Source organism: Orcinus orca, chromosome 4 (assembly GCF_937001465.1).
Source record: "Orcinus orca chromosome 4, mOrcOrc1.1, whole genome shotgun sequence".
NCBI lineage: Eukaryota > Metazoa > Chordata > Mammalia > Artiodactyla > Delphinidae > Orcinus > Orcinus orca.
In genome coordinates, this window is record NC_064562.1 from 50,492,416 (window position 1) to 50,518,153 (window position 25,738).

Below are 25,738 nucleotides of genomic sequence, written 5' to 3' on the forward strand. Positions count from 1 at the left end.
CACAGCTGGAGGATAAGCATGAAATATAAGAGGCGGGAAGAAGGCAGGAAGTAAAAGATAAAGGAGTTACTTATTCATTCCTCAGATACTTATAAACTGCTTCCTAAAAGCAGTTTATACTCCTGTGGACCCTGAGCGTTCAGTAATGAATGAAACAAAACCCTTACCCTCATGGGGTTGCCTCCTAAAAGAGGGATACAGTCAAAATGTAGGATAAATGTAAAACAAGATGCACTATTAGGTGCTGAAAGATATGAAGAATAAAAATAAAGCTGGAAGGGGAGTAATGATTGCGGGGGGTAGAGAGCAGTGAGTTATGATTTCATATAAGATGGCCAAGGAAGGCCTCAGGAAGGAGGTAGCAGTAGGGAAAAGCCTGAAGGAGGGAAGCGAGTGAGCTGTGTGAGTATCTGGCTGGGAGCCTCCCAGGTCCCCTTCCAGGAAAGGGGACACCAAGTTCACAGCCCTGAGGCAGGCACACGCCTGTAAGGGTGCAGGAACCTGGTATGGGAAAGTGAAATAGGGAGGACAGTAGGAGAAGGTGAGGTCAGAGACAGAATGGGACCAGAATATGTAAGGCCTCATAGGCCACTGAGACTTCGTCTTTCCCACTTACAAGATGAGAAATCATTGAAGATTATTGAGTACATGAGTGACTGAATCTGTCTGGCTGCTGCTTTAAGAACAGACTGAAGAGGACACAAGGATAGAAGCAGAGAAACTATCGAGGAGCGGATAGTCCAGAGTAGAGATGATGGTGGCTTGGACCAAGGTGGCAGGGGTGGAGGTGGGGAAAAATGCTCAGATTCTGGGTATATTTTGAAGGAAGAAACAATAGGATTTCCTGAAGGATTAGATGTGGGTATGAGAGAAAGAGAAAGATTAAGGATGATTCCAAGGATTTGGGTCAGGAAGAATGGAGTGAATACTTTCTGACATTATAAAGACTACAGGAGGAGCAGGTTTGGGGTAGAAGATCGGGAGTTCAGTCCTAGACAAGTTACATTTGAGACTGACTAATGTCACCAAGGGAATAAGTGTGATAGAGAAGATTCAAGATCCAGGGTTAGAAAAGAGTGAAAGGAAAAGTAGGAAACAACAAGGCGAGCAGTAGTACATTGGATGGAAAGTGGGCAGAAGGAATGTGGACACTGAACAGAGAGGAGGGGCAGTGATAGAGTGGGCAAGTATAGAAAACACCGCTTGGGGATGTCAAGGTAGCTAAAGTGTTGCTGGGGATACAAGGAGAAGAGGGAAGTTGAGAAAATGGGAAATTGAAATGAAAGGCAGAAATTAATTTTTAAAATAAGTGCAGATGACTGATAATGAAAGTCAGAGAAAGTAACATCCATATGAAACCAAAGGGAAGAGAGATAGAAAGATCCTAGAGAGAAGTAAGAGATGGACATGGTAACAGGATGGACATTGTTGAGAGGACCTGAAAGATGATGGTTTGGGAAGAGAAAATGATGAAAAAAGCATGTGAGTCATCTGTAGGGGAAGCAGGAGGCAAATGAGATTCAGGATAGAGGGATGATGGAGAAGATGGGAGAGACTGTGAAGAAAAGGGAGGACGCTCACGAGAGAGTGACAGAAAGGGCAGAACAGGGTAAGAGCCCAGCACAGCCCTGAGAAGGTCCCCCTACCACAGTACCTCCCCCCAGAGAAAATTACAGAAACATTGAACAAAGGTGTCTCCAAAGACAGTAGCCCTGGGTCTACACCAGTGTTCCTTTTTGCGTAAATGCCTTCTGTGCAGTGTAAGTTTAACCAGCCAGGAATACAAATTTACCACACTGGGAGGGAAGTTTCGAGAAGAAACCGTACACGGCATAAGAGAAGAATGTACGAACCCTTGTACGTATTTTCCTGTTATTCAACTCTGCTTGACGCAGGTCAGCCCATGGAATCCTGATTCTCACCTCCCACCAGCCCCGCCCTCAGTGCATTGCTAAACTACTCCTGGGGCCACCTCTCAGTCGGAGGTTGCAATCTTTTCTTTTTCATCTACTTCAGCTACACAGCTGCTCTTCACCTCTTGGATTCCTGAGAAAGCAAGGTCCTTTCTCACCAAAACCTTTAGATTTACCCTTATGATCAGATTAAAAGGCACCCTAAGCAGGCCCCGCATAATCCAAGTAGCAATTCGCAGTCCCCTTCTGCACTCACGGGCATCTCCATGACCTCTCTTCCCCTATAAAACCTCAAGACAAAGGTCAGAGAGAAGTCCCAGTGCCCTCCCTAACTCATGTCTGCTCCAAGGGGTGGTCCTGTCCTTCCCAATCCTGCTATTGGTTCACATGTGTTTCTCTTTATTCTCAGGCCTTGAATCCTCTGTTTCTCTAGAACAGCTTTCTTCCACCTTCATGAAGCTCTTTCTTCTGTTCTTAATTGATTTATGTCGATCTCATTTGTAGCCATGAGCAGCTGATGGTAACTTCTCGTCCTGGACACCACATTCCTTTTATTCATCTGTGTAATCACAGTATGAAAATCAAGAATTTTCACTGAAATAAACACCTATTCCATACACCGGTGATTACCAGGTCAACTTTCGTTTCCTTTGTAATATTTTATAGTTTCCCAATCTCAGTTTCTCACTTTTCCCATGAAATCCTCCCTGAACTGCAGTAAGATTTTAATTAGCCTGTTAATTACTTGTGTATTTGTTCTTTTAAAATATTTACTTCCTAATTATGAAAGTATGATTATTTTATAAATTATTGTATTTTATATATTTATATTATAAAAGCTGAGAAAATATAGAAACATATAGATTGAAAGAATAAAGTTATCCATAATCTTACTACTCAGAAAATGTACTATTTAATTTTGTCATATTACCCATATTCTAAGGATTTTATTTTATATAGTTGAGATCATTCTATATCTTGTTTTACACACCTGGCATTATATTACAAATATTTCCCCATACTATTAAAATAATCTTCCTAAAGACGATTTTAATGATACTATATCACTCAACAATATAGAAATGTCATAATATAATTTCTTTAATTTTGACCTTCAAGATGGCTCCAACATTTTGAATATACAAGGACTAGTTCACAGAAGTGTAATTACTGAATCAAAGTATACAAGTAAATCTAATGTTATTGTCACAAATTAGCTTTCTAAAACAGTTTGATGAGCTGTCTCTCCCACCAACAGCTTAAGGCTTCTTGCCTTGTCTTTACTGCCTCATAACAGATGCCTGGTTTCCCAAGGTAGAATGTAAGCCCCTTGAAGGTAAGACCTAAGTATCTTTTGCATCCTCTTTCCCAAGGTGAGGTACCTGGATGGCCTTGATACATGAGATGATTTTAGGTTAAACATAAATAATTGGTTTTTATTTGAACACTCTTGGAAAGCATTAGAAAAATATAACTAGCACATGAAATCTTTGATTTCACAAACATTATTTCTCAGGACAGATAAAAGCTTGCTTAGTAACCAAGTTACTAAGTAACTTGGTTGGGTTTCTGTCACTCACAACCATGGGTCCTATAACTAATGAAAACACCCATCCTGAACCACATGCTATCAGAACACTCTCACTTTCTAATGTATTATATTTATTTATTTTATTCCCCAAATAAGACTGAAAATTTAAGGGGAGAGGGTAGTGTTTCATATATAATTCCGCAAATATTAATGCAATAAGTAATACATAATTGTTGAATAAATATATAAAAAGAGGAACCTCAACTAGAAAAGTATTGATAACAGATTATACTTGGAGTTAGCCAAACTCATAAAAGCAGTACATGAATAATTAGTTTTGAACAGCATATCCATAGCCCTTAGCCAGACTGTATCAATCACTTTCCCACAAAATAGCCTTGAAGCCAGCATTTTGTAATTTTTTAATCACTGAAAATATTTTTATACATACATTCTAATCATTTAGAATATAAGAAGAGAAAGAAAATGAACAAAATTTGAGAACCTATGTGCATTCCCATTTTATAACTGGCCTACAATGAAATATGTTAAAATGAAACCACATATTCTGGGGAAGGCTATTTCCAAAGTGTCTGCATTTCTAGTGACCCTTATTTTGTGTCATATTTTGAATTGACTGAATTGGGCACTTGCAGTTTATCTTCTATACCACAGATACCATTTCAGACCCTAGTATCCATGTATTATTGGTATTCTAGGTGGTAAAGTAAAATAATATAGCATTTATGCAAACACTGGACTTGAAGATAGCATTCCTCAAAATGTGGTCCAGGGGCCACCTGCCTTCCGATCAAGATGCTTATTAACAGTGCAGATGCTGCGCTCCCCCTCAGAGCTAATCAGGTGATTCTGAAGTATTACTGGAGTCTAGAAACTACTGCTCAGAGGAGGAAAGGCTTAAAGTTTGAGAACTTCTGCCCACCTGAAATAAACAAAATTTCTGGAACTCAGGGAAATCTTTACAAAATAGTCACCAAAAATTATAATGATACCATTGACTACCTATGATATCCAGCTTGTCATTAACCCCTCCATTCTTTTTTTTTTTTTTTTTTTGCGGTACGTGGGCCTCTCACTGCTGTGGCCTTTCCTGTTGCGGGGCACAGGCTCCGGACGCACAGGTTCAGTGGCCATGGCTCACAGGCCCAGCCGCTCCGTGGCATGTGGGATCTTCCCGGACCGGGGCATGAACCCGTGTCCCCTGCATCGGCAGGCGGACTCTCAACCACTGTGCCACCAGGGAAGCCCTCCATTCTTCATTTATTCACTTAAGTAGTTATTCAGCTCCCATTCTGTGACAAGCGTTGTTCTGGCAAGACAGAAATCACCAACTTATTAAGCGATATTTATTTTCATGCACAGAAATACATGAAAATGCTGCAAATTAATAGGAAAACAGACCTTCCTTAATGAAAATTTTGCTTTCAGCAAACATATGATCCATGAAATAAGAGGTATTGATTTAATAGCACAGTAAGCAATATAACATTTATGTCTTACTCCTGGATAAGAATTTTCTGAGTTTAGAAACTTCCCTGAGTGAAGGGTGTTGGCATAAGTTAACTCCATGCTCAAATGATTAAGATTCCAGTTGCTCTTTCCTTGACTGGGGTTGTCACTGCTCTGTTGCTTCACGTGGTAAATATTCTAAGTGAGCTGAGTATTAAAAAAAAAAAAAAGTGGTTCCCTATGGTTGCTTTCAAAGTGCTTTCACTTCAGGTCTTAGGCTAAAATCAGGGCATTTTAGGGGTGAGTAAATGCCAATTCTGAATTTGAAAAAAGAGTTCAAATCCAGTTCTAGAGTGTAGATCAGATTTCACTCTTGGAACTTGTTAGATTTTTTTATTCTCCTACTTAGGTACCTAATACAAACCCTTGCAGGCTGCAGCTCTTCCAACAGTGGCCACAAGGCCCATGTGCATTCCTGTCCTTACTAACTAACTCTAATTAGCATGATGTAATAAATTTGAGCAGAAAGTGCATCACTCCAAACAGTTCCTTTTGCCAAGCATGTTGGCCAGTACCCTTTGCTGAAACAAAGAAAGCAGCCACCTGCACCTCTGAGCACAAACTCAGCACAAAGAGCCAGTGTTCCAGGGGCTGCGTCCTACCTGGCGGGCAGAACCAGAGGGCAGTGTTTGCCCAGGTCCCATGGCCTGGGTCTTCTCTGGATCAAAGGAACTGGCGCAAACACTGCAAGCCTCAGCATGCCCTGCAGGTAGGTGTATAAAGACAGGGCCACACTCTTCTAAAGACCTTTGGACTGTTGTCTTTAATAAAGAATAAGGGAGTCCTCCCTGACATATTTTGATAGGAGTCAGGATTTTAAAATAAGCCAGGGCAAAAAGTTTGAGACATGTGTAGGACCATCTCCTTTAAAAATGAGGAATCTTGGGCTTCCCTGGTGGCGCAGTGGTTGAGAGTCCGCCTGCCGATGCGGGGGACATGGGTTCGTGCCCCGGTCCGGGAAGATCCCACATGCCGCGGAGTGGCTGGGCCCGTGAGCCATGGCCGCTGAGCCTGCGCGTCCAGAGCCTGTGCTCCGCAATGGGAGAGACCACAAGAGTGAGAGGCCCGCGTATCGCTAAAAAAAAAAACAATGAGGAATCTTTTTCTATGTGGGAGTTTTCCTTTTAAATTTATGTAAACATTCCCATTATTCATGTCTGGTGACCTAGTAAAAATTCATTTTTATTGTGAGAAATTGGATATCACAATTTTACATAAAGGTCAGTAATATCACCCCCAGACTAGTGAAAAGGGTCATTAAGCTTTATGTCAGATATTTTTCAATGAATATATATTGTTAACAGTCATTGAGCATACCAATATGACTGCTATTCACAATAAAATGTATCTACTCCACATTTACCTATTTTATCACCTTAGTCCATTAAAAAACAACAAGATCATCTGTCTGCCCAATACACACTGAAAATGTTTCAATAGAAAGTCTGATGAGGTCAAAATTCAAAGATTCCAGAAATAGATGACACAGAGTTTACTTGAATTTCTGGTCCTGTTAGCTATGCTGGTAAAAGATCTTTCCCCTCTAAATGTTGCTCAGCATTCAGTTTCCTATATTTTATTCCCTAAACAAACAATTGCTGAGAGCACACCATTAGTCAGACGCTGACTAGAAGCTGGGGTAGCAATTTTGAGCAAAAACAGACAAGAGCCCTACTCTCATGGAGGCTGTAGTCTGAAGCCACTAATCTCCAACTTGAGCCTTTATCAGAATCTCTGGAGGGCTTGGTAAAATAAAGATTGCTGGGCCCCATTCCCAGAGTTTCTGATTCAGCAGGTCTGGAGTAGAGTGAGCACTTGCACATGTAAGTTCCCAGGTGGTACAGATGCTACTGCTCTGGAAATCACAGTGAGACCACAGCTCTAAAAGCCTGGTAACAAAAGGAGGTCAGTGTTCAGAAGGAAAAGAACCAAGTTCTACGAGAAAATAAGGATCTAGCCTAAGCAGGGAAGTCCAGAGATCTGAAGGTGACGCAAGCTAACAAGGTTAAGAGAGTCAGCAGGAGAGCACACCTGACACAGGGAGCCAGCCTGACATCTTCACGGCCAGAGGGAGCACAGAGTTCCAGCCAGTGAAAGTTCCCAGAATTGTTGAGGTGCAGGACACAGGAAAAAGCATCTCTGGGGCTTCTCTGGTGGTGCAGTGGTTGAGAATCTGTCTGCTAATCCAGGGGACACGGGTTTGAGCCCTGGTCTGGGAGGATCCCACATGCCGCAGAGCAACTAGGCCCGTGAGCCATGGCCGCTGAGCCTGCGCGTCTGGAGCCTGTGCTCCGCAACAAGAGAGGCCGCGATAGTGAGAGGCCCGCGCACCGCGATGAAGAGTGGCCCCCACTTGCCACAACTAGACAAAGCCCTCGCACAGAAACGAAGACCCAACACAGTAAAAATAAATAAATAAATTACTAAACTCCTACCCCCAACATCTTCTTAAAAAAAAAAAAAAAAAAAGCACCTCTGTAAAAGAGGCTAAAGAGGAAGAGAGACCAAGCAGGACTTCACCTGCTGTGATAAGGATTTGGGGTTTTTATACCAAGAGCAGTAGAGAGACATTTAAGGATGTTAACCAAAGCAGATGATATGCTTATGTATGTTCTACATACTCTGGATAGAGTGTGAAGAGTAGATGGAGGATGCCCAGAATAGAAACAAGGAGGCCGCTTAACATATTTTTTCCAATGTAAAGAGAATCAGTGGTCAAAGTCATGGCGACATTACAGAAGAGCACCATAAAAGCACTGTAAGGAAAGCCCTGTCTGTAGTTCACGCTCACATAGATGACTCCGAGGATCACTGACCACCTGCTGTGTTTCAGACACTCTAGTAACAATCCGGATGGTCCAAGTGGCTGAAAGCCATATCAGTCTGAAAGGCTTAACAGAATAGTTTCTCCATCTCAAGGGAACAAGGGGCATCAGACGGTGATGTCAAGGTAATCATCCTCAACCAGCACAAAATTTCCCAGCTGTTCATACACAAAGCGTGTTCTTTTACCATCAGCCTGCATCTGCTCCAATCATGACGCGTGTTGTGTGACACATCTGTGTTTACTTTTTAACTGGCTTTAAAAAATATATCTATAGGGCACGTATTAGAGAGACCTAAAAGTTTAAATCATGGAAAAATGAGAAGCAAGATCCTAAGGGAAGCTAGAAACCAACGTAATTGTTTCATTTCCTCATTTCTACACCCAGCCCCACAGCAAGTCCCATCAACTCCACCTCCAATATACAACCACTTCTCACCATCTAGTCCAAGCCACCACTATCTCTTGCCTGGACAACTATTACTGCCTCCAAATTGGGCTGCCAGCTTCCATTCCCTGTCCCCGTAATCCATCCTCCCCGAGCAGCCAGAACGTCTCTTTACAATGTCGTCACGGCGTCCTGCTTAAACCCTTCAAAGCTTCCTATTGCAGACTCCTTACCATAAGGAGTCTCTCTAAGGCCCAGTGCGATCTGGCCTGGAGAACCTTTAGAACCTCATCTTGAGCCATTCTTCCCTTGTTTTTCTCCTTTAAACATGTCAAGCTTAGTGCCGCACACAAGATGTGGCACCGGCATCTCTTGCTCAGGACACTTTCTTTGACTCTGCACAGGGCTATAGCTCCTTCCCATTATTCAGGTGTCAGTTTAATATTTCAGGCCTCCTGATCACGTTCTCTAAAATGCCCTCTTTCATCTGCTGCATCACAGGATGATGTTTCATTGTTATTATGGCACTTACCCCTATGTAAAATCAACATATTTCTTTATTTGCTCTTTTGTTTTGTTTTGTTTTTTTTCTATCTTCTTCCTCCAGAAAGCAACTCCCATCACTGCACGGGCCCCATTGGTTTTAAATATTGCAGTCTCCCCAGCATCTATTACATTGTCTATTACACAGTAATCCCTCAATAAACTTTTGTTGATGATGAGTGAGTATGGGAGTATTAGCATCAAGGAACTAAATCAGGACTTTAGTATTTTGGCTTGACATATGTTACCCTTAAATACTGTTTCATAAATACTGTTTCATATATACTGATTATATCAGGGCTTCTCTCCATTTTAACATACATGCAAATTTCCTGGGGATCTCGGTTAAAATACAGATTCTGATTTCTAACAAGATGCCTCCCAAGTATTCAGACAATATTTGGATAGGAGTCACCCTTGAATCCCATGATAGAACAATGACCTCCTAAAGATGTCTACTTCCTAATCCCCTGAACCTGTAAATATTTTACATTACGTCGCAAAAGGGAATTAAGGTTGCAGATGGAATTAAGGATGCTAATCCGTTAGCATCCCTTAAATTTGGGAGATTATCCAGATGGGCCCAATGTTATCATAAGGGTCCTTATGTGGGAGGGTAGGAGAACTATGTGAAAAGATTCCATGTCAGAGTGATGGAGTGGGAAGGATTGTATAGCCACTGCTGGCTTTGAAGATGGAAAAGGGAGCCGGAAGCCAAGGAATGTGGGTAGACTGTGGAAAGTGGAGAAAGCAAGGAAATGTATTCTCCCCTAGAGCCTTCAGAAGAAGTACAGCCTTGCTGATACCTTGGTTATAGCCAGTGAGACCTGTATTTGACCTGTAGAACTGTAAGATAATGTTTATGTTGTTTAAAGCCACCAGGTTTGTAGTAATTTGTTACAGCAGCAATAGGAAACTAGAACAAACCTCCTCCCAAAGAATGTCTGCAAGGACAGTGTTCTCTGGCCTCTTACTTCAGTAACAGAGGAGGAAAGGGCAGAAGTGTTAGCAGGCTGGTTATATGTAACTATTTTAGTTTCAGTTGGAATGTCCGCCTGTTTCAACCTGCAACCTGCCAGTTGATAGACTTCCCTTCCCCTAAAAGAATAATATCACCATGATTCTCAGCATCCTGAGATCTAAAAGATCTCAAAAGTGTGGTCTCTGGGACTTCCCTGGTGGCGCAGTGGTTGAGAGTCCGTCTGCCAGTGCGGGGAACGCGGGTTCGTGCCCCGGTCCGGGAAGATCCCACATGCCGCGGAGCGGCTGGGCCCATGAGCCATGGCCGCTGAGCCTGCGCGTCCGGAGCCTGTGCTCTGCAACGGGAGAGGCCACAGCAGTGAGAGGCCCGCGTACCGCAGAGAATAAAAAAAAAAAAAAGTGTGGTCTCTGGACTAGCAGCACCAGAATCACCTGGGAACACGTTAAAAATGCAAATTCTCAGGACCCACACCGGACATAACTCAATAAGAAACTTTGGAGGTGCCCCTCATGATCTGTTTCAACAAGCCCTTCAGGTCGGGTTTTAGAACCATTTATCTAACATAGCACATCTACCACTGTGTTTCATATTGTCCACACATTCAGGGCACATAATTTTTCTGTAGTTTTCAAACAGCTTTTTCTTGGTCACTAAATATTTCTTTGTTCTCTCCAAAACCATCAGCTACAACAAGAAACAGACTATTCCATCAAAGTGGAGGTAGTTTCAAGTCGCTACTTTGGATTAGAATAGAATACAAAAATCAGTACTAATTTGCAAATAGTGTCAGGGCTGCGAGCCAGAGACCATACTTCTCTGTGTTTCAGGCCAGAAAAGGAGATTGTAGAGCATAGACTTCCCTCATTCTTTCTTCCCTGTCCACGAACTCCTTGGGCTGCCCTTAGGAAGTCAGCAGCATGTGATAACAGAAACCAAGGTCTGATGCAGAAGCTGCTCATTGCAGCCGCCAACTGGAATAATAGATTGTGAATTTTTAAAAAATCTTTTTCATAAAAATCTTCAGAAGCCAAACCATAGAGGGAAAGAGAGTAGATAAGTGTCTTCCTTTATCTGAGGTTGTTAGAAAACAAGCTAGTGTGTTAAAATATAAAATCTGATAGTTACGCTTATAAAGGAATTCTCTTCAAAATCAGATACCAGTTCTAAAGCACATTCCTGTCTTCTTCAGAAGCACGAGCATTTTAATAAATGATACAATCCTTCTTTGCCTCTCCCTTTTTAGACCCTCTTCCATGTCTTACCAACATCTAGTGACATTGTTCTGAGTAGCTACAGCTCCTCTCTTAAACAGTGGAGTTTTCATAATCAAGAAAACATTTGGGGGGGGGTTTGTTTTCTATCAACCAACTAGCCAACAGTCACTTCAAATTTCTTTTTAATATTGTGAAATTATACCTTAATTTTTAATCCTTTTGCTTTTATCTGAGTTCTAGGTGTTAAGGACCTGAGAGAAGTTGATAGATGTATTCATTAATAGCTCCAGGGCCATTGTTTACAGGGGTAATCTTAAAAAGATGTATACCTCAGAAAATACAAAAGTCACAAAATGGCCAAAAGCAGCCAGAGGGTGGGAGGTGAGACAAGTCTAGTTATATTACCTTATTGATTAATTACTAATGGATTTCAGGAAACTCCCAGGGCCTTTTTATTATCAATTGTCAGCACTGACAGAGACTTAGGCTCTAGAATAGAACTGCTTGGAAGAAAAAGGTAAACAAATCACAGGCACCATCCTCCTAACCACCAGCAATAATTAATGATACTTGAGCAGAGTTGCTAAAGCTGTTGAAAACCCTTCCTTTTCAAAAAGGGCAGCCCTTTGAAGGAAGTCGGGAGAGTTCAACAAGTTCAGGGCTCCCTGATCATTTTAGGTTTTGCATTTTTGCTTCCATTGAGATAGCCCTTCCCTTCCCAGCTTCTCAGTATTCAAACTGTGGAACCCAATCCCTTCATTTGCAATGGAAATGAATAACCTACTTTGCTAGCTGAAGAACGTCTCTAAGCAAAGGTTGAAAAGCAGTCTTCTTTCCTCATCGTTTGAGCCAGGAGATGAGGCCAAAGACAAAAAGAAATGGAGCCATAGCCACTTAGGAAAGAGGGGCGGCAGGAGTTTGCAATTTTAATTCCACGATTCAAGTTGACAGTAACGAAGGATAACGTGGGTTAAGAGAATTCTGCTGCTGCTTGCAGACATCAGTAATATGGAATGATGGTTTTGTCTTGGCAAAGAGCTTAATGATAAGGCTTTACTCGTTCTTTTGTCCGCATATTTCCTGGTTCCCCTTTTCAAAAACATACAGAAGTTCATATTACATGTTTATGGAAGAAAAATTATGAAAACACTATGACTGTATTATGCACTTACTATATAGAGTTCAAAAAGTATACAGAACTACAACACATAAAATAAAACATCACAACCGTAATTCCCAGAAAATGATCAATTTGCTATCTTTACATGTTAATATATTTTCTGTAAAAATAACTCTGAGTTAAGTTTTAAATTCAGTTTTTTGAACCTGACATTAAATAGTTAATCTCATTGCTAAAATGTAACATTATGAACAAAATTGAGAGGGGTGACTGTATAAAAGAGCAAGCTAGCATTTTTATTCTGCCTCAATTTCTCATCTTTTTGAAAAGACTCTTTCGAATGTTTTAGGTTCCTGCTCTTAAACATGGTAATACAAACAGCAGGATGTTGTCTCTAGTGCTGCTGTCACTATCTGGTTCCGTGGCTGCCTGGCTGGGAGCCTGAACATTTTTCAGCAAGTCTCCAAGAGGCAGAAATAACACAAACTCAGGAAGCACAGCCATGGCCAAATTTGCCTTTGGTGACTACATTGGGCTGTATTTTCCACTGAAGTTTATTTTGTGTCATGTGGCAATCTCTGAAGCTTGCGCTGGGCTACAGCATACAACAGTATTTCCGGTTTGCCTTTGTCCAAATTTTAAGAATCACTTAGTAAAGAATGAGACGGGGTTTTCTGGTTTCCAAGAAAAGGATTAGATAGCCACTGAATTATGCTGTAAATCATTACTAAAATGAGGGAGAACTCTTATTACAACTAAAATTTGACATTCATTCTGTCTATGGGTGCAGGGCATAACTCATTTCCACTCATCATGCTGTCCAATATGTCAATGCATATTACAGTTTATAAAATTAAACACAAAGTGTTTCTTCCAGCCAAATAGCGTGATAAGATTGAGGAACTTCTCTCTTGCTCAGCCCATTATTCATGACAAACGTCAGAATGTGGGTAATTCCCATCTGCTGAGCAGATGCAATTCAGACCACAAAGTGCAAAGTACACCTAAGCATTTTACAGTCAACTCTGGATCCACTTTTACTCATTAAAACTGAGCTGGGAGCCTTACAGGAACAGGGAACCTTGAAAGGAGCAGGAACCCTGGCATCATTCCCCTACACCTGTCGCCCCCCCATGTTAAGTCTTTCCCTGGTTACCACTCACCCAGGAGCTGTAATGACTAATTCTAGGTGTCCATCTGCATCTATCAGGGTCCCCTCTCTGTACTGTCAGTGCACAGTGCCAGCTTCTGTCCCGGCGAAGCTTAAGATTCTATGTGTTCGTTTAGTTAGAAGTCCAGTTTACATGGAAGTTTGCTATTCCTTCGTTTTATAAAAACACTATTCATGTTATATATTATGTGAAAATGTTTTTTAAAAATCTTTAGGATATATTATGATACAGTATTTCATGTTCGAGAATACCAAGCTCTTCTTAAAAAATCAATTTATGTATCACACGTAAAGTATTGATATACAGGCTCTTTGTACCATGCCGACTTCTTGGGTGTCCCTGTGGCTTCTAGAAAAATTTGTAAACTGAGAAGACTGGATATGGAATTCATTCCTTATCACCCACTTTATAGCTTTGTTAGGGCAGCTGAACAGTTGTCTGGTCTAGGCTGGCGGGGGACTCTTTGGAGCTGAGAGGGAAAAGTACACAGATGATTTTTTTTCCTTTTTATGAGATAGGGAGGTCCATAGGTAACATTTAAGTTAAATCCTAAAAAATACATTATAATTAGCACTGACAAGTCACCATGTATATTAAATCAGTCTTCCCTTTCCTGACTAGGGACTGCCTAGATAACACTTTAGTCGTGGCCTTTGGATCTCCTAAACCAAATAATCTCTATACTTATTTTAGGTCTCTTCTAGACTTTAGATTCTTCTGTACATGAGGGACATTTGATCACCTTTCCACAGAACATAGCCTTGGCTCTCTACCCCAATACCATTGCAATTGTTCCACCCATCTTGCTGCCTCCGTGTTGTTTTGTCCTGAAATCTGTCTTCCATAAGCTCCCTAGCGGCCCTTAGAAGCATCATACCTTACACTTGCCTGCAACCTCCAGTAAGTGCCCATTGCCTGCAGGGTGAATTTTAAGCTTCTTAAAATGGTTCACAAGGTTCCTGCCTTCTTCTTCATCACTCACCATTCCCCATTTTACATGTTCTACTCTTAGAGTCCCAACTCTTTGAGCTTTTGCCACAAAAACTACAGAAATATCTAGAATGTCCTTGTTAATATTTTCTTTGCCTGGTAAGCTTCTCACACCCTTCTTGCTTAATCCTTCCCCTCCAGAGTGCACAGTAGGCAGCATCTATTCCCTCAAGCTCTCACCCACCTCAGTGTACGGATGAGGCCTCTTTATTGTGATCACACAGCAAACCATTAGGACAGGTCTTCTGTTAGAGGACAAAATTTGAATCAGTCAGCGGATAAGAGATAATCAACTTGACAATAACTTCTTCAGCTCTTTGTGCCCTTAATGCCAACAAGTCGAGTTAGAATGTTGCAGGCTACACTTTATCCTCCTGTTGTATTAACCCATTGCTTCAACAGGTGCATAGACTAATCATCTCCAAAATTTCCTCTGGTAAAGTGCATACGATTAAATTGTGATGAAGTTTTAATATTTGGAATGCATACACCATTACTGCAGTTGTTCACCTGACTTACGGATTTTCTTTTCTAGTTCCTCACTTTATTACACCGTTAACTTACCTAATTTTATCCCAACACTATTTTACTGAACTATTTTCTTCTTCCACATGCCAAAATCCTTCAAAGTTTCACTGATAGTCAGAAAGATCCTGCCTGTGGTGAGAAAAATATGGAAGATTTCTGTGGTATTTAGTTACCCTGTGTTACACATGGTTTATAGGTTGGCCAACTACCTCTGTAAAGGGTCAGATAATAAATATTTTAGGCTTTGTAGGCCATTTGGTTTGTATCACAACTACTCAACTCTGCAGTTATAGAAATAAAGCAGCTATAGACAATAGGCAAACAAAGTAGTGTGGCTGTATTCCAATAAAACTTTATCTGCAAAAGCAGGTGGCCTGGGACCACAGTTCACTGACTCCCTGGGTCATTTGGAGACTTATTTCTGTGCAGAAAGATTTAGTCAGGTTTTTTCAGATACAGAAACATTTTCCAAGTAGCTTGTTCCCAGAGAATAATCTTTCTAATCAAACATGGTACTGAGGTAAATACTTTGAAGGATACTTGTACCATACCTTAACATGCAGTTTTATCAGAAACAGAAGCTGAGGGAATAAGGTTATGTAAAGATTCATTTACTTTAATAACAACTCTCACAGCTCAGCATATCAGGAGTTGCATCTCAAGTGAACCGGAAATGTCCGTATGCTGCCCTGGCTCCCAATAATGAGAGCTATAAAAGTGTTCATGCTCTTTACCAGTATGTTAATTTTAAGGAACTATTCCACAGCAATGACTCCAATGAAACAAAATCCCTTGTGTGCCCAGTGATGTTTAGAACAGAAATATTCATCAACACTAAAATTCTAAAGTAAGCCAGCTGGGAAACGGAAAAATAGCATGGAGGAATTCTGTAGAATTTTTTTATGTGGTGTTTGTGTGGAGTGTACTGATCCTTGGAAATGTGCGCATTAAAAATTACAAGTGAGAAAAGTCAAGCGGAAAGTATGTTTACCTGATCTCAAACATAAAAATCAATATACATGAACTCTGTCATTCATTACTCATTAAATGCTTATTGAATAAGTACCCACTATGAGCAAAGCTCTGCTCTAAGCACTGGGAAGACAGCAATGAATAAAATAGACCAAAATTCCTGCCCTCACGGAGCCAAGTATTCTTATGGGAGGGAGACAGGTATTGAAGATCAAAGGGATTTTAGCAATTACTATATCTGGAAGTTTAATATCATGAGATGCCTCCCCCATAAAGCAACTTATATAAAAAAGCTTTCCACCTGTTGATATGTTTGGTTTTATTTTAGGAATAAGACTTCTTCTGATCATTTCATTCAACCAGTGTTTGTTGAGTTCTTACTATGTGCCGTGCTCTCTTCCAGGCACATGAAACATAGTGTGAACGAAACATGGAAGCAAGCCTAGTCTCTTGGAGCTACAGTCTAGTGAAGGAGACAGAATATAAGATAAATAAATAAAATATATTCAAGGTTAGATGGTGACCAAGGGGCAGAGGTAAGGAGGAAAGCAGGATACGAATGTTGGGAGAAGGCAAACTTTCAGATTTGGTTGTCAAGAAGGACTCCTTGAGCAGGTGACTTTGGAGTAAATACCTAAAAAAAATGAATGCACTAACAGTGTGATGGCGTGGGAGAGGTCATTCTGGGCAGAGGGAACAACATGTATAAAGGCCCTGGGGTGAGAATGTGCCTGGAGTACTCAAGGAACATCAAGGAGGCCAGCGGCTAGAGTTCAGTGAGCGAAGGAAAGAGAAGTAGAAATGAGATGGAAGGTGTAAAAGGGATCAGATCACAACTGGCCTTTGAAGTCATTGGAAGGATATTGGCTTTTATTCTAATGATGAGAAGATATTGAAGAGCTTTGAGCAAAGGAGAGAGGTGATCAGGTTTGTTTTAAAATAACTCCTGCTGTTGAGAATAGACAACAAACACAGGGAGGCTTTTAGGAGACTGTTGCCATAACGCAGGTGAGAGAAGATAGCTTGGACCAGCAGGGTGAGTGACAGCAGCATCTTGAGCTGTGGTAGCATAAGGGGAGGATGGAGGTGTGGCAGGAACCAGCATTCCCATTGCCAGAGCCCACCTGCCACAGAGGGTGAGATGCTTAGGAGCAACAACTATTCCTGAACTGTTGCTGTATCTCCAGTGGAAAGCATAAAGTCAGGCACATACTAGGTGCTTAAATTAGGTTGATTAAATGTTGTAAAACAAAAGAGGAATGTGAAACGAAATCTGTTTTACAGCTGTCTCCGGCTACAGAACACTCTCCTCACCACTTTGTCTGCAGTCATTTTCCATTCTTTGGTTATTTATTTATTCTCTTATGAAAATATTTTAATTGTTAACAGTCAAAATAAAACTAATTCAAAATTTTATAAAACAACAACCCCGGGAAGAACTTGACAACAGAGAGGACAGTAGAAAAAAATTTAAAATCATCTCAAATCCTACCACCCACTAGAAATATTTTGATGTATATACTCCAGAATTTTTTTTTTTTTTTTTTTTTGGCTGCACTACAGAGCTTGTGGGTCTTAGTTCCCTGAACAGCGATCAAACCTGGGGCCTTGGCCATGAAAGCCTGGAGTCCTAACCACTGGACAGCCAGGGAGTTTCCTTTTACTCCAGAATTTTAAACAAAGAATATTTTTAAATGTCAGTTTGTTACTGTCAGATAAAAAGAACCTATACTTACACCATGTGGAAAATAACTCCTTCCTTGTTTATCAGGAAAGTCTTTCAAAATAGCACATAAATTAGCTATTACACATTGTATATGCAAAACTATGTGTTTATATATAGGATTAACCCACTCCACCCCCCGCAGGGAAGGCAAAGCTTTCATCAGGGTTTCAAAATATACTGTGACTTAAATGGGTTGAGAACCACTGCTTTAGATTATAAATTCAATTCAAACAGCTCTTTGCAGCCAGTCATTTCTTCATTATGGAAGATTTTGAAGGACTTTTTAAAAATCAAATTCAACTTTGAAATTATTAACACACATCTTCACTAAGGGAAAGTAACCACCTAAGACCAGATTTTATTTGTTTTACTTTGATGATTTATTTATGAATTAACACCTTCAACATTTGTTGATGTCCTAAGAAGGCTTCAGTTTTCAATGACCTATATTAAAATGACAGAATAGTAAAGATTCCATTGAACCATTTTTTCCTATCTCATATCTTTTTGAACTGAAGGCACCATTATTGCCTTCTACCATTAAAAAGCCTAAGACTGATTGTAACTGAATGTAATATTGTTTTTTTAGGGAACAACTTAATTCTTTATTGAAGACCTATAACATCTTTTATAGGAACCAGAAAAATCTGCATATTTTATATGGACAGGTAAGCCCGTCAAAGAAATGCAGTACAGTTTAATTCACAGGAGAAAAAAATCCATAAAAGTACAGAGAAGTCAGGATAAGTTGGAGTCCGTAAGGCAAAACATCTGGGAGAAGCAGGTGAATCTTTAACTTGATCAGGATTTTTCGGTTTTAGACTATATTGCAAAATCCTAGTCCTGAAACATGTGACTTTCCAAGTAATTTTTTAGAATGGGAAAACGTTTAAAACAACTTTAATGACATATTTGCTTTCTACTTTAAAAACAGAGTATGAACATCTTTTGAACAGCAATTCCATTAAAAATCTATCCTAGAAACAATTCAGCAAGCATTTTTAAGGTTGCAACTGGCAGGCTACTGTACAAAGTGGCCTTAGATTGGTTTTTTAATGCCTCATCCTCCACAGGTCTTCCTACTCAGTCTTGTATTCTAATGAGACTCACTTCACATCTTTACAATATCTTCCTGGTCCTAGGGAACATTAGAACTTTCTACCTACGTTTCAGATCTTCAAATGTGTACAGCATTGACTTTAGGCCACCATTGGCTTAAATCTGCAATTGGAACAGAAGGAAATTTATAAACCTCTCTGGCCTTTACTAGTGAGCTTAAATGATTTAGTTTGATTGGACATTTCAGTTACCTTCCCAAATGTAATTTCCTATAGAAGTAGGAAATAACTAATCCCTTTATAAAGAAATGGGCCTAAATTTTTTAAATGGCCTAATTTTAAATTATTTCAATATTATCCTGTATCTTAGATCTCTCATATAGGTAACTGTAAAAATATAAGATTTAAGAAAAGATCAAAACTTTAAGAAAATGATTTCATATTTTAATTCGGTTGTTTCCATAGAATTCATGATGTTAAGAAGTTCATTTCCTTTAGGAAAATGTTTGAATTTTGATGTGACAAGCATATAAGTTGAGGCGTGTCATTTCCTATTCTGTGAATCAGTGCTCAATCTGCAAGTCATTTGACTTTTTAGAATAAAGTGCCTTGTCTTACATAATTTTTTAAAACTGTATGAAGTAAAGTATACAGTGAGAATATCAGATTGCTTAATCTTTCTATCTTTACTCACCGTCAATAAAGTTAGAATCCCGGGCTTCCCTGGTGGCGCAGTGGTTGGGAGTCCGCCTGCCAATGCAGGGGACACGGGTTCAAGCCCTGGTCTGGGAGGATCCCACATGCTGCGGAGCAGCTAAGCCCATGCGCCACAACTACTGAGCCTGTGCTCTAGAGCCCGTGTGCCACAGCTGCTGAAGCCCACGTGCCTAGAGCCCGTGCTCCGCAACAAGAGAAGCCATCGCAATGAGAGGACCGTGCACTGCAACGAAGAGTGGCCCCTGCTCACCGCAACTAGAGAAAGCCCGTGCACAGCAACAAAAGACCCAACACAGCCTAAATAAATAAATAAATAATAAAATAAATAAATTTAAAAATAAATAAAGTTAGAATCCGGAATTTTGCAAGTCTCTGACTTAGTTACAATGATGGGCACTGTTAAAAGGGGCAGTCCATGGAGAATAGCATGTAGCTTTCTAAATCTCTGATTAATTAACTTAATGAATATTTATTGTATACAACACTGCAGACATTGTTCTAAAAGCTAGAGACATAGCAATGAAGAAACTAGACAATGTCCTGCCTTCATGCTTGCTTACATTTTAGTAGTCAGAAAAGAAACAAAAAAGTAAACTGTGTATCCAATGGCGATAAAGACTGGAGAGGGACTTCGCTTGTGGCACAGTGGTTAAGAATCCGCCTGTCGATGCAGGGGACACGGGCTCGAGCCCTGGTCTGGGAAGATCCCACATGCTGCAGAGCAACTAAGCCTGTGCGACACAACTACTGAGTTGCCTACTGCAGCTACGTGCTGCAGCTACTGAAGCCTGCGCACCTAGAGCCCGTGCTCTGCAACAAGAGAAGCCACCGCAATGAGAAGCCCGCGCACCGCAACAGAGAGTAGCCCCTGCTCGCCGCAACTAGAGAAAACCCACGTGCAGCAATGAAGACCCAATGCAGCCAAAAAAAGAAAGGCTGTGGAGAATAACAAAGCAGGGAAGAGGGCTCAGGAATCTAAGTGGATGAGGAAAGAGGAACAGTTGACCAAAGACTGAAAGATTTCAGAGAGCAAACCTTGTAGAAGTCTGTGGGACACACATTCCAGGCACAGATATATCCAGCAGCCCAATAAAGGTCCTGAGCCTGGCTGGTGTAACTGAGGTATGGTGGGGAAGCCAGTGCAGCAGGAACCTTGTGGGAATGGGATAGTAGAGAACAAGGAAGCTATAGAGAGAACTGAGAAGGGGAGGGCACCAGAGCATGTAGGGTCTTATAGATCATTGTGAAGACTTCAGCTTGTACTTGGAATGAGATGGAAAGCCACTGAGGAGTTGTGATATTATCTAAAGATTCATTTTAAAAGGATCTCTCTAACGAACTTATGGTTACCGGGGGGAAGGTGGGGGAGGGATAGTTAGGGAGTTTGGGATTGACATGTACACACTGCTGTATTTAAAGTGGATAACCAACAAGGACCTACTGTACAGCACAGGGAACCTGCTCAATATTATGTAACAATCTAAATGGGAAAAGAATTTGAAAAAGAATATATATATATATATATGTATAGCTGAATCACTTTGCTGTACACCCGAAACTAACACAACATTGTTAATCAACTATACTCCAATATAAAATAAAAAGTTAAAAAAGTAAAAAATAAAACGATCTCTCTAGCTACTAAGAATACATAGAGGGGCAAGAGGAGAATGAGGTAGACCCCAAAGAAACTATTGTGATAACCAGGCAAACAATGACAGTGGCATAAACTAGAATTGTGGTAGTACCAATGGTGAGTATAGCCATATTGGGGATATATTTTTAAGGTAAAGCTAATGGGATTTGCTAACGTATTGGATTTTGAGAGGTTAAGTATGAAAGAAAGTTTAATGGTGACTTTAAAAATGTTGACCTGAACAACTGGAAGGATGGGGGTTCTATTTACCAAGATGGGGAAGACTGGGAAAGGAAAATAGTTACAGGAAGAAAGATCAAAAGTTAATTAGGAACGTATTAAATTCGATGTCAAGTTTGACAACTGAAGTTTAGGGGAAGGTTTGGGCTGTATATCTAAAGTTGGGAGCTATTAGTTTAGAGATGGCACATAAGGATCATTGAGATCACCAAGGGTATTGGTGTAGATCTAGAAGAGAAAAAGCCTGAAGATTGAGACAATGAGATTAGATAAGTATAAACAAGGCTTCAGGGATAATTTATTTAGTAAATTTCAAAAGGGATGATTTCTTTTTTTAAATTAAATTTATTTATTTATTTATGGCTGCACTGGGTCTTCGTTGCTGCACACGGGCTTTCTCTAGTTGCAGCGAATGGGGGCTACTCTTCGTTGCGGTGTGCAGGCTTCTCACTGTAGTGGCTTCTCTTGTGGAGCACGGGCTCTAAGTGCACAGGCTTCAGTAGTTGTGGTGCACAGGCTCAGTAGTTGTGGCTTACGGGCTCTAGAGCACAGGCTCAGTAATTGCGGCACACAGGCCTCGTTGCTCCATGGCATGTGGAGTCCTCCCGGACCAGGGCTTGAACCCGTGTCCCCTGCATTGGCAGGCGGATTCTCAACCTCTGCGCCACCAGGGAAGTCCTAGAGATGGTTTCTGAAATTAAAAAATATTCTGATATTCCTTACATGAGAAAACCTCATTTTCTGATAATAGTTGGAGTATTTCTTCTTGAAAGCAAAAGTTAGATAACCTCAGAAGAGCAGTTATTCTATGAGTTTTTTGTTTTGTTTTGTTTTGTTTTTTGCGGTATGCAGGGCCTCTCACTGTTGTGGCCTCTCCCGTTGCGGAGCACAGGCTCCGGACGCGCAGGCTCAGCGGCCATGGCTCACGGGCCTAGCCGCTCCGCGGCATGTGGGATCTTCCCAGACCGGGGCACGAACCCGTGTCCCCTGCATTTGTAGGCGGACTCTCAACCACTGCGCCACCAGGGAAGCCCCCCTATGAGTTTTTGATATAAGGGATTCATTGTAGTATAATTAAGCCACGGAAAGATGTTATACATCAATAACTAAAATGTAGGCTCTGCATCATGTACTGCCCTTTCAGAGGGCAAATTATGTTTGGCTGTTAAGGACAACTGATTGGTACCTGACCTCACAGTGATCTGAAATATGAACTCAAAAGGAGGAGAAAGAGCAAAACTTTGTTTCAGGAGTGACTCCAAAGTAGGTTTGTCAGCCAAAGAAATAATAAGCAATATCATTTATTGAGCACTTTAAATACGAGGTCCTATGAATCAAGGATTGTTATGATTTCATTCTTCAGAAGCAGCAGCCCAGTTTATAGGTGTTTGACATCTTGTCCAAGAGAACACAGCTAGAAAATGGCAGAGTCAGAGTTCAAACACAGGTCTGTCTGATTCCAGAGTCTGGAGTTTTCATTACACTCTCAAATAAGAATTGAGTCATTTATGTTTATATTTATTATGTTTTCTAATTATTGATTTTTCATAATAACAATTAGTTATTGCATGTTAGAGTAGTTATTGGATAGTTGGAATATTCTGTCTATATTTCCCAAATTTACTATTAATAATAACACTACTTTAATAACAGATTTTACATATATAAGAGAGCAATAGATTAGAAAATACATTCTATGGGAATGTGCTTTGGTATTAATATGTACATCCACAGGATAAGTAAGTGTTCAATCCTGTTTACTAATTTTTCTTTGCATAGAATTCCCTTCTTTGGTATAATAGTTCCAACTTGAAAGAGATTACTCAAGTGCTATTGATTTTTTTCAAAAATATAATTTGTTGTGTATTTTACACTGTGTTTTTACATACATTATTTCACTTGTTCTGCATAAGTTTGTGAGCTAAATTTTTCCTGTTCAGAAATGAGAAAATAGCCACTAAACTGAACAATAGCTGTTCTTCTGAATTCTACTTTAGCACAGTTTTTAATTCTGCTTTAATTTTACGCTAAATAGAATTAGAGAATTAAAATTCCACTTAATTGAAGAAGCAGAGTTCAGAAAATATTTTAGCATACTGTGCCCTCTGGTGGGCATGTCATTACCATTATGACTTTGCTGGTTATAGCTGTTTTCAAAAATAAAAGAATGTTTCAAAAGTAGAAATGTTTTGTAGATAAATTTAAAAGCCAAACAGTCCCACCTGGGAATTTATTTTTTATCTATTAAGGTGTCTTACAGACCTCATTTCTAAACCTTCAGTTAAAACATTTGCCTTCTATAAATAATACAAAAACAGTGTTTGTGATGATTGGTTTCTCCCCTAGACTGACGATGGTAAACTAATTGTTGAAGGAATGCTGGACATTTTCTGGGGAGTAAAGCAGCCTATACAACTGAAAATACAAGATGAGAAGCAAATCCCTTCTTTCACTGTGCTGAAGTCACCAGATGTCTTTTCCAAAAGGTGAGCTACCTTTTATGATTTTAATTCCTTAGAACATGATCTTCATATTTACCTTTTTTGTGTGCCTCAAGGATGAAAGCTCTAAAGTTTATACACAACCTCATTTAATCCCCCATCAACTCTAGGACGTTTGTGTCCAGGGCTCTGAGAGGTTAGGTAGTTTGTGCAAGATCCCCAATTACCATGTAGCAGAACTGGACTGGACCTCAGGTCTATGAGCGCCAGAGTTTGGCTCTTGACCTCTCTGTTGTATTCCTTCTCTTCTGGGAGACTGCATTCTTTCACTAGAAAAAACAAAATGTAAAGGCAAGATTTCATTAGCCCTGGTCTTATCACCAAAAAGAGGGGGATAAAATTTAAATTTCTCCTCTTCTTAGAACAAAGGGCTTTTCCCGCTTTCTGGAAAGGAGACTTAATTATGTTCCATCTGATTGCTGTGTCCTGTTAGGATCAGGACAAAGTGCATGTGAAGTACAGTAAATGCACAAAACAGTACTCTGTGTGGGTTTATGCAACTGTACCTTGAATACGTAAGTTGGGCTGAGATATATCTTTTCATTATCCTTTACAATTTTTAGAAAAATTAATAAATATTCTCAAAGAAATCACAGATATAAATATTGTTTTCTTCCTCCCTCCCTTCTCCCCTTCCTTTTTAACCCTTGACTTTCTAACACATCTCCTTTTTGCGTGTACATGGAGGTATCAAGCGTTCTCTTCATCCATCCTTCTATCCATAACTAGATGAGCCAGAGTTCTAGCAGGAGAGAGGATGGAGAGAGAGCAGCCAGGACCTTTTCCTCAATCTGACCTTTGGTCATAACCAAGGAAAATCGGGTATCACCTTGAGGGAAGCCCCACTTTTCCTTTGGGGAAAACACTGAAGTCCCACTATGATTTGCACCTTGCCAATCTTTCTCAAATGTGAGGTTCCAGCAATTCCAGCAATTTTATAATTCCCTACACATGTCACGCAGTTTCTTACTTTCCTGACTCTCTGCCTGGAAGCCTATCTGCTTCTCGACATCCATTTGCTAGACTCTTCCACCAATCCTTTAAGATTCAGGTCGCTAACACATTCTCCAGAGAGCCTTTTCTGACCCTGTAGTAGGTACCCTGACAACTTTTCTATATCCCTTTCAGAGCACGCCGTTAACTGTATTTTTATACCCCTGCGCCCCACACCCCCAGCCTGTGAGCTCCTCAAGGGTAAGGAGCATGCTTTATTCATTTTTATCCTGGTGCTCAGCAGTGTGTCGGCACAAAGAGAGGACTCAGAATTTAGTATCAAATGAAGCCCACGGAATCCTGGTGGTTAAATTACCCCTGCTCTGTTGGGTAAACTGTCTCTCCATCTACCACTTCTGATTAGTCTCCCATCCAAGCTAATGAAGGGCAAAGGGTCCAGTACTTATGAATAGCAGAAGAGAAACCACAGACAGGCAGCCTGATGAAGCCCTGCATCCCTCACCTTCAGGTACTAGAAGATTGATGGGGCTGATGATTCTAAATGACAAGGAGCATCATTTAAAAGTAAAAACTACCCCTGGGCCCTGCTTTTAGGAAACTGTACAAGATATGAATTTGGCAAAATTAGCTACCATTCTTCATATTGCCTAAGAACTCATTGCAAAGTTCTCTGAGCAGCCAGCTTTTTTCGATGCATTTAAATTATTTGAATCATGAATGCGTGATTAATATGGAACACTATGGGAAGATGTCAAAGAGTTGCAGTAAGCTACCTGTTTTAGCACATTAAGCTATCACGATTTTGAATGAATATCCCAAGATATTTTCTTTAATTTCTCAAATTAAAATTCAAACCCTTGGGCTTCCCTGGTGGCGCAATGGTTGAGAGTCCGCCTGCCGATGCAGGGGACATGGGTTCGTGCCCCGGTCCGGGAAGATCCCACATGCCGCAGAGCGGCTAGGCCCATGAGCCATGGCCGCTGAGCCTGCGCGTCCGGAGCCTGTGCTCCGCAACGGGAGAGGCCACAACAGTGAGAGGCCCGCGTACCGCAAAAAAAAAAAAAAAAAAATTCAAACCCTTGTTCCTAGAAACACTGAATTTGAGGATGAGTTTCAGAAGCCCAGGTAGACAAGGTATATTGATGCCTTTCCATATTCTGTGGCAGATTATAAATTAATCTCCTTATGATGTGACTTCC

At 40.6% G+C, this 25,738-nt stretch overlaps 1 protein-coding gene across 4 annotated transcripts in view; it reads left to right on the forward strand.

Annotated features, from left to right (window-relative positions):
* Window positions 1-25,738, forward strand: part of RASSF6 (Ras association domain family member 6) — a 63,891-nt gene that overhangs the window by 13,313 nt on the left and 24,840 nt on the right. For 2 of the 4 annotated variants that reach the window (XM_033412533.2, XM_004283555.3), the window contains exons 3-4: window positions 18,023-18,101; window positions 23,431-23,570. In XM_033412533.2, coding sequence (XP_033268424.1) covers window positions 18,023-18,101; window positions 23,431-23,570 — 219 coding nt within the window. Of the gene's footprint in view, window positions 1-3,230; window positions 3,250-18,022; window positions 18,102-23,430; window positions 23,571-25,738 lie in introns of those variants that run through there. The other 2 variants (XM_049709603.1, XM_049709602.1) reach the window with 2 other exon arrangements.